At 40.3% G+C, this 10,000-nt stretch overlaps 1 protein-coding gene across 4 annotated transcripts in view; it reads right to left on the reverse strand.

The window, feature by feature from the left end:
• The window catches only part of LOC130417128 (heparan sulfate glucosamine 3-O-sulfotransferase 1-like), an 88,219-nt gene that overhangs the window by 827 nt on the left and 77,392 nt on the right, over nt 1-10,000 (reverse strand). For 3 of the 4 annotated variants that reach the window (XM_056742432.1, XM_056742431.1, XM_056742430.1), the window contains one exon: nt 1-465. This exon is cut by the window's left edge and continues 827 nt beyond it. In XM_056742432.1, coding sequence (XP_056598410.1) covers nt 1-321 — 321 coding nt within the window. In that variant the 5' untranslated portion in view covers nt 322-465. Of the gene's footprint in view, nt 466-3,767; nt 3,837-10,000 lie in introns of all 4 variants that reach the window. The other variant, XM_056742433.1, reaches the window with a different exon arrangement.

Consider the following 10,000-nt stretch of genomic DNA (forward strand, 5'->3'; position numbering starts at 1 on the left):
CTCCCGGTACCACTCCAAACCTTTGACGTAGTTCTCGTCCCAATCGAAGAAGTGAACCTCTGTGGCGGCCGCAGCCACCTCAGGGTGAATGTCCAGCATCTCCAGCAGCGCTCGAGTGCCTCCTTTCCGGACGCCGATGATGATGCTGTGAGGAGCGTGCTGAGCGGTTCCCGGCGGCGGCACCAGAGACGGCGAGAGCGTTTCGTTTCCGGCCTCTCCCGGGACCGGCGTCCACCCGCCCGGCCACACCTGGATGTGTTCTGGAGGAGCGGCGTACGTCCGCAGCACCAGCAGGAGCACGGAGCTCAGAAAGGTGGCCATGGAGACAGACAGCAAGAGACGGACGGGAAGCCAGCGAAGCGGAACGGTGACCGGCGGCGTGTTAGCGACGAGGCGTCTCGTGGGACGTGGTAAAGGCTCAGGGCCGGAGATCACTCAGAGTGTGAGCGTCAGTCCACAGAACATCTGAAACACATGAGACACACAGAAGAATTCATTTACAGGCACACAACAACCGCACACATTTCATTCAATTCACTCGAGATTTCTTAAGAGATTTTCCACGTTTACACATAAAACTAACATGTTTGGGGATTTATTTTTCATAACTTTCAGCTCAGATGTGACTTTAGATCATCCAGAGCGTGTGTGGGAGGGAAAAGAAGTGTTTGGGTTTAAAGGTGTGTGTGTGTTTTTGTCTTTATGTCAAGCGCTAAAAAAATGTTTGGATGCGAAAGTGATCAACACGTAGAGCGAAATATCTCCGCATCAGATCAGCTTATATGAGCCGTGTTTCTCTTTTAAATAAATGCTGATGGTAAGATTCCTCAACAGACTGAATCAGGTTTTCTTTTGTTAGATCACATGAAACACTTCTTCTGCTCCACTGCTTAAGATAACAAGGCCGAGGAAGCACTAAATAAAGCCCCGAGGTGTCACACGGAGACATTTCATCAGATGGAGAGTCAAGGTCAAACTGAGGAAGAATGTGAAGCGCTAAAAAAGGTCTGAAAGTGTCTCATGTAAATGTGCTCAGAACTGAAAAACATCTTTTGACCTTTCTGCTTCATCACATGCTCCTGTCAAATAAACACAGACACAGAATCCTGAAACACGGACCGGACAGTCAGAGCCTCCAGTCACAGTATAAGAGCGGTCAGAGGTCACAGTCATGACATTTACCCACTCAACTCTAGCACAACTACACAAACACAACATCTTCAGCAACAATAACATCTTATTCACATCATCATGCTGTACGGCCAGTGAGTGACATGTGACTGTGTGTCTGTGACGTGTGTGACGTGTGTGACGCGTGACTGTGTGTCTGTGACGTGTGTGACGCGTGACTGTGGTGTGCGAGTGTGTGTGTTACGCATGAGTGTGTGTGCATGTGTGGCGTGTTGGTCTATCCACTGCAGATTTCTGTCAAAAGCCATGCGTCAGTCATCTGATCTCACTCGCTCGGGGAGACAAACATCTTCTGCACAACACAAATACAACATCAGCACTTCCAGGCCTGTGTTCATAATAATCTCACTATTAGACTGAAACAAAATCATTGTTTATTTGGCAATAAGTGGTGAAATTAAGCATCACATTTTAAGAAAGAGTGCTAAAGAGCACATCTCTAAATAGCGCACACACACACACAGTCTCAGACTAAAGTTCACTCATGATTAATGAGTGTGTGTGTGTGTGTGTGTGTGTGTGTGCTACAGGTCTCTCTGCAGGACTTTAATGAGCAGAAGCTTGTGTTTCTGTGTGATTCTGAATCTGTATCATGAGATGAGCAGCAGTCAGCGAGTCATTAACAGTTCAGATGAATTCATCCAGTGATATAACACACGTGTCTTTACAGCGCTCATCATCCTCCATCACCAACTGAGTTTACATACATCAATAATGACATGATTTCCAATAATCCAAAGACTTCATCGCAGTAACATGTTTCCATGACATGAGAACGCCTCGTTGCTCAAGTTTACATGAAATTGTGATAAGTCTGAATATTTGCTATAATACACATCACAAACCATGATCTGACATACAGCAGGTGTGTCGTTTGAATATATTTGCGTGGATGTATTTTATGGTTATTCAGTGGTGTACGCCGTCATCACTTTAGAGTTGTTTCTGTAAGAAGGAAAGAAGCAGAGACTGATGACAGCACATTCATTTGCTCTGGTGACAGAAGCGCATGCGCACCTCGATCAGAGCAGCAGAAATGTGATTCAGGTGTTTTCATGCCTCTACATACAGTTGAAAGAAAAAGTATGTGAACCCTTTGGGCTTACTTGGATTTCTTCATAAATTGGTCATAAAATGTGTTCTGATCTTCATCCAAGTCACAACAATAGAGAAACACAGTCTGCTTAAACTAATACCGCACAAACATTATATGTTTTCATGTTATTATTGAACACAACATGTAAACATTCATAGTGCAGGGTGGAAAAAGTATGTGAAACCCTAGACTAATGACTTCTCCAAGAGCTCATTGGAGCCAGGAGTCAGCCAACCTGGGGTCCAATCAATGTGATGAGATTGGATGTGTTGATTAAAGCTGGCCTGTCCAATTAAAAACACACACCAGTTTTGAGTTTGCTGTTCTGAAGAAGCGTTGTCTGATGTGAACCATGCCTCGCACAAAAGAGCTCTCAGAAGACCTACGATCAAGAATTGTTGACTTACATAAAGCTGGAAAGGGCTACAAAAGTATATCTAAAAGCCTTGATGTCCATGTGTCCACAGTAAGACAGATTGTCTACAAATGGAGAAAGTTCAGCACTGTTGCTACACTCCCTAGGCGTGGTCGTCCTGTAAAGATGACTGCAAGAGCACAGCGCAGAATGCTCAATGAGGTGAAGAAGAATCCTAGAGTGTCAGCTAAACACTTACAGAAATCTCTGGCACATGCTAACATTTTTGTTGACAAATCTACAATAAGTAAAACATTAAACAAGAATGGACTTCATGGGAGGACACCACGGAGGAAGCCACTGCTGTCCAAAAAAAATGCCTGACCACAACCTGATTGAGATGCTGTGGCATGACCTCAAGAGAGCGATTCACTGCAACTATAGGAAACGTTTGGTTGAGGTTATTGCTGCCAAAGGAGGGTCAACCAGTTATTAAACCCAAAGGTAAATGAATAAATGAATAAATGTAAAATGAAAACACAAGCTAAAGACAACGTGTGTGTGTGAGAAACATCTCCCCGTCCCTATCAAAGCACTACGGCGGCTGACACAGAACTAAGATGTCATCACATTTTCACTTCTTTGCTGAAGGAGATAACCTATTTATGAGACACGCTCTGTAGAGCAGTTTGTGTGTTTTTGTAGAATAGTGTTGTAGTCGAGACCACCAAAACCAAGACAAGACCGAGACCAGAGGGTGTGGAGACCAAGACATGACCAAGATCAGCGCTCCCAAAATTCTTTTAAACCACATTTCATTCCTCCACAAAACACTATAAAGTCATAAAATAATAATAGAAGTAACTTGGGTGATTTATTGTGCAGAAATGTGTTTTATCACCCACCTACTGTAACATATTAACATTTTTGTGCAGTTAAAAAACTAACATAAAAAAATGAACAAAAGTTCAGATTCGTTTGGGACGTGCCAAAATAATACAAAATACATACTTGTATTATTTTGTATTGAAGGCACTTATTAACTCAATGTTTATTGAATAACTATACAAAATCAAGATCACAGCAGATTTTATAAAATAAAAAAACAAGATCTCATACAAGTACCTTTTTTGCAATCACATCTGGGATATTGTGGGCCTTTGTGTGAATTCATTTTGTTGACCAGCAGTAAGACTAACAGAAGTAACAGAAGAATCAAATAAAGAACGAGTGGTGAATACTTTCAGAACAAGAAGTTTTACATCCAATCACATGAAGGTTTTAACACATAAATACACCAAAGAATTCCCACAGTTGTGGTCTCGACCCATTTTGAAATAAAATCACAAGACCACCAAGTCTGAGACCAAGACAAGAAAGAGATCATCAAAAAATGGATTATAAAAACATGACGCTTCATTGTGTAATGTCTCTATACACACGTGTGTTATATGGCATTTCTGTCCCTAGATCCTCTAATAATCAAACTGATAACACACATACTCACAAAACATGTCAAGGTCAAAATTCTATTATCAACAGCAACAAAATAATGATAAAATAAAATAATTAGCTTAAAGAAACATTTATTTTAGGACCACGATGATAACTGACATCATCTGACACAACACTTCTGCTCTTAAGAGGATCATCAATCATTGAATTACCGTTAGACACTTTAAATATAAAGAATAAGACAGTATAACAAATGCATCTGTTATAAACACTTAATATACAATAAATGTTCACTGTTATTGATTGTTTTTGAACAGACTACAGATCAAGTTGATTTTAGGATGAAATGTGATTTGTTTCACACTCTTCACAGTCGACATCTGCACAGCCTTTAACTCTCTAACACTTCCCATCATGCATCTGTTCCTCATAACACAACATGTTTCTCTCTCTCAGTGTTTCTGGTGCAGACGGACAGAAGAGGAGTCAATAAACGTATAACACACCAGACTGCCGTTCAAGCGTCTGCTCTTTCCTTCCATCCTCTGCTGGAGCATCACGGCTGTGTTTGAGGTAGAAACAATGCTTTGGGGATTTATTTCTTCAAACAATCCCTCTGGATTTGACTTTCTACATGTGGAGTCAATAACCGGAGCAACGGCTTCAGCTGTGATCTGTCTGCCGTCTACATGTCTTCTGAGGTTTCATCTAATGTGAAATAAAGCCCCGGCGGGATGATCCCTCACCTCACTACACATTCACTCATTCAATTATCATTCCAATACACACATCTCACCGTTATACTGTCTACCCAAATTCAGCTGCTTTATCAGATCAAACTGTTTGAATTCATATGATGAAAAAAGCAGACAGAAGTGTCGCTTTAAAAAGAAGAGCTTTAAAGTCAAACTAAAAAAAACGGAAATGGTTTTACAGGAAAAAGCTCCACTTAGGTGGTAAACCTGCCAAATGAATTTGCATTTTTTATTAGGTTCTGCATTATTCCTCTGCAGAAGCTGTAATTGGTTTTCCGTGCCCTGAAATGGTTTGAGGGGGAATAGAAAACACAGCGCAGTGTTGAAAATAACATTTTTCATTTGAATCACAAACCGACTTCTCTGCATCGACATGCTTGAGAGAGAAATCTGAAAATGCACATGTTGTGTGTGTGTCTGTGAGAATGTCAGGTTTGATAAGAATGTCTGAAAGATGTCCAGATCATTGATGTCGGTGGAAAATTTACAGCTGTAGCGCCCCCAGGTGGGCGTGGTGTCCCCACTTAAAAACTGCACATCACTTTACATTTGCATTTAGTCATTTAGCAGACGCTTTTATCCAAAGACACTTACAAGAATGTACAGAGATTTTATGACTATAGTCTTTGCGTCATAAATCATTTTATGTGACATGTACGGAAACAATATATGTGCCTACTAGGGATGCACCAAAAGGAAAATTCTTGGCCGAAACCCAAAACTGAAAAAGAGGAAACCAAGGCCGAAAACCGAAACACCGAAAGAAATTTGGCCAATTATTAGTAACCTTGCATTTATGGCTATGACTGTGTACTAACTTTACTAAAATCAAGGCATTGCAATTGCATAATTAAAGTTTAAAAGAATAAATCAATTACAAATTATGCAAATATTTATTTAGCACATTGCAACAATGCACAGTATAAAATAAAATTCAACTAAGATGTTTAACTTGACCCCACTCATGTGTATATTAAATAATAACGTACAGGGTACTGGCCTGCTGAAAAGTTGTAAAATTAAATCATCTCTCATGAAAACAAAGTGCATTTTACATTTTTCTCTGTAGGACTACTACAAGAAAGTCTATTCACATTAAGTTATGAAAATAAAAGCCCAACAGTCCAATATCACAAGTAAAAATCACTTTACAGTGGTAATAGACTTACTCTAATAACAATTTAGTAAAAAAAAAACATTTCCTAGTGTTGAAGTTTATAAAAATGCTGTACAAAACCGTTGGAATAAAACGAAAGTAAGGAAAATGGTGCAGCGCACATTTAAAGAACGAGAGCTCTGCCATTATCACTACACAAGGAAAGTGACAAACATTACGGACATCAACTAATAAGCAGTGAAGCAAGTTTTACGCTGTTTATCATGTGAATAGTGTCTGGACTTTTGATCATCTCTTGTGTATTTTGCGATCGCGGTCCGGCTCGCGTGAGCAGTGGAGTGGGCATAACTCCTCAATGACAAAGAATCTTTGGGATTACGCGACCTCTGGTTCACACACGTAAAGGAATATTGGTCGCACTCTAGAGCCCTGAGGGTGCATGCAGTTTAGGAGACGCTTTAGTGCTGCGATTTAAGGAATAACGTCCGCTACAGATGCATCAAAGGAGCGGTATCTGTTTGTGTCATCACAAAATTTCGGCCGTATTGTTTCGGTGATAAAAGTCTTTCGGCCGAAAATTTTCGGTGGCCGAATATTCGGTGCATCCCTAATACCTACAGTATACAGCTCCACATATGAAGCACATACAGGTTGTCAAGGAAGCAATTATATTTGTTGCATTCAGAGAAACAAAGAGAGAGACAATAGATGTCGTCTCACAAAGCAAGTTACACACAGATTCCTCACTAGAAACACACACACACATGCATGTGCACACACACACACACATATACAATGAGGATTCTGGCTGGTGTGCAGACAGAAAATGTGTGAAAAAGTTTGCAAGTGAAAAAGCAGCATGAATGTTACGCTATTTTAGGACAGAGCGAGTAAAATGATTTAGAATCCAAAGCCAACACAGGAAAGATCTTCATGAGATAGATAGAGATAGCGAGCGAGCGAGAGCGAGAGAGAGAGAGCGAGCGAGAGACAGAGAGAGAGAGAGAGAGAGTGAGAGTGACAGAGAGAGACAGTGAGAGTGACAGAGAGATAATAGTTAGAATAAGATTAGCATAACTGTAAACTATAATAAATAAAAATATTAAATCCCTTAAGACACTTATTTATTTGAATGAATTCAATAAGCCGTTTCATGTCTATTCTTGAATCACTTTACTAATCAAGGTCGATGTAGGATATAGAAAGTAATTAGTAATGATTAACTAAATACTTTTTGGACAGAGTAATTTGTACAGTAATCTAATTACACTATTGAATATGTAATGAGTAACTAGTAATTAATTACTTTTTCAGAGTAACTTACCCAAGAACTATTGAAGTAAGAATAGTCATGTAACTTTGGAGACGGTCCCTAAATCCACGACTATCCAACGTCCACAGTCAAACCAACTGTATTCCAGTCCACAAATACTACATTTTTATATCTTTCTGTACTTGCATAATTTGGCAAAACTTTGAAATAGTACAAAAACACATGCCTTGTTCTTTTCCTTCACGTTGTTGCCGTTTTGAAGCCATGGCCGTGTGTAAAGACGCATCATCACATTATTCACATGTCATCACCTGCGTGCACTGCATGATGTCCGAGTATGTCACAGTAATTAAATCAATTAAGTATTAAAAAGGAAATTTCCAAATGACGAAGGCAGAAATCTGCGTCTTGTTTACATTATAATGTTTTTCATCTGTACTCAAGGAGGCCCCATTGTGGTGCAGGGGCCCTACACAACTTGTGTAGTTTGCGTATAGGAAGTATCGGTTCTTCATATATCATTTGACACATGACATGTGCAGTTTAAAGATGAAACATCTCTTTTCCTTATGGTCTAAAGTCTCTCTGTGATTCAGATGAGAGCAGATCATGTGATCGTGTGGATTTTATGACCGATATCACTGCCCGTTCTCATTGATCTGCATATAAACAACACACAGTTGTAATATTGTGTAATACGTACACCAAAGTTCAATTGTGCATGCATGATACACCAATGTTTGCATGCACCTCGGTGGAGAGCAGCCATTTTGAAACGAACATGAATAATTCAAATAATAGCGTGAGGTTCAGGGTTTGTTTGCAGGTTAACAGGACAAATTGCTGTTTAATATGCACGTATGCTAAAATTGCAGAATTGTTTGCATGCAAAATTTCACGAATGCTATTTATACGCAATTGATAAGAATGGGTTGGATATCATTACTGGAGATGATCTGAGATCAGAGAACATCTCATCCGCAGTCACTCCTGTGGTGTATGAGGGCAGCAGACAGAGAGATAAGACACTAGATTTGGGAGCAGAACTCTTCCATCACTTGCGATACGCCGCACATGAGGATAATGTTGAGTGATGGTGGCCCATTTTCCCAGAGGAAAGAAAAGTGAAGACGCAAACAAAACGCTCTCCAAATCACACGACACACGGCCGAATGAAGCCACGTTTACATGCCGCCCATCGGAAACTATCAAAAACACACACACCTTCACAACATAACCACTCACAAACACAATATCAACTGCAGGAGGAAACACTTTACAAAACATCGCTGTTTCTGTGTCCTTAAATTACCTCAAGTTCACATGAAAATGACTTTTTTCATCGTCCTGTTTTTTGGTCAAACCAACAATCATTCGCTTGAGGAGTCGTGCTGTGACGCACTGTTCAATATGAACAACAAGGATCTCAGTGTATGGACACGCTCTAAACATGCTGTTTCTTAAAGGAGTAGTTCACTTTCAAAAGAAATGTTGATGATTATTTACTCGCCCTCATGTCATCCAACATGTGTATGTGTTTGTTTCTTTAGTGGAAAAGAAATGAAAGTTTTTGATGAAAACATTGCAGGATTTTTCTCCATATAGTGACTATAATGGACTCCAAACTCTTAAAAGTCAAAATGATTCAGTGCAGCTTCAAAGGGCTTTAAACCACACCAGACCATGAATAAAGATCTTATCTAGAGAAACTGACACTCATTTATGTTTATAAAACATATTTAAATTTACTGAAACTTTCATTTTCACCTTCAAGTGTTCGGAGTCCATTGAAGTCACTATATGGAGAAAAATCCTGCAATGTTTTCATCGAAAACCTTCATTTCATTTCCACTAAAGAAACAAACACATACACATGTTGGATGACATGAGGGCGAGTAAATTATGAAGAACATTTCTTTTGAAAGTGAACTACTCCTTTAAGAAAAGCACAGGAAAAATAAAAATGTTGCTGAGATTTTAGATGGAAATTGCATTTATGGAAATAACTTGGCAACCACATAACACCCTGGCAACCACACAGCACACCTTACAATCACAACTCACACGCTCGTCAAGTAAAGATCCAGCTACACAATCTCAACACAACACACCATATCGTCAACTCAATTTTGTGAATAAAGACTCACACGCACACAGAAACATGCGGTTATGATAAAGATGCTGTTGTGAAGGGTTTGATCTCCATCGTGCGCAGCATCAATTAGACTCAATGACACGTTACACAAGCAACAGTTGAAGTGTGTGAAATATTTGCTCACAGGACACAATTAGACTGAAGAGAACACACACCCTATTACAGACGCTTCTGTGCCTTTCTTCTGTCAGACACACACAGATCCTGCGACACGTGAAGGCTTGATTCTGCACACAGCTGAGAACACACTCATATCAACCTTAATGGGACATTAATTCACTTTCAGTGTGTTTGTTCAGCCGTCCTGTACTCAAACCTCTCTCTCTCTCTCTCTCTCTCTCTCCCTCTCTCTCCCTCTCTCTCCCTCTCTCTCCCTCTCTCTCCCTCTCTCCCTCTCCCTCTCCCTCTCCCTCTCCCTCTCCCTCTCCCTCTCCCTCTCCCTCTCCCTCTCCCTCTCTCTAGTAAATATGTGTTTAGTAAAGGCTACAGATAACACCGGGCAGAGATTCAGCCGTTTGTGAGGAGATGCCGACTGCCAGATCCCGAGACCCATCCATTACTGACACTCAGACACACAGACATTCATATCTGAGTTAAGAAGCC

Source organism: Triplophysa dalaica, unplaced genomic scaffold (assembly GCF_015846415.1).
Source record: "Triplophysa dalaica isolate WHDGS20190420 unplaced genomic scaffold, ASM1584641v1 Contig18, whole genome shotgun sequence".
In the NCBI taxonomy this organism is placed as follows: Eukaryota; Metazoa; Chordata; class Actinopteri; order Cypriniformes; family Nemacheilidae; genus Triplophysa; species Triplophysa dalaica.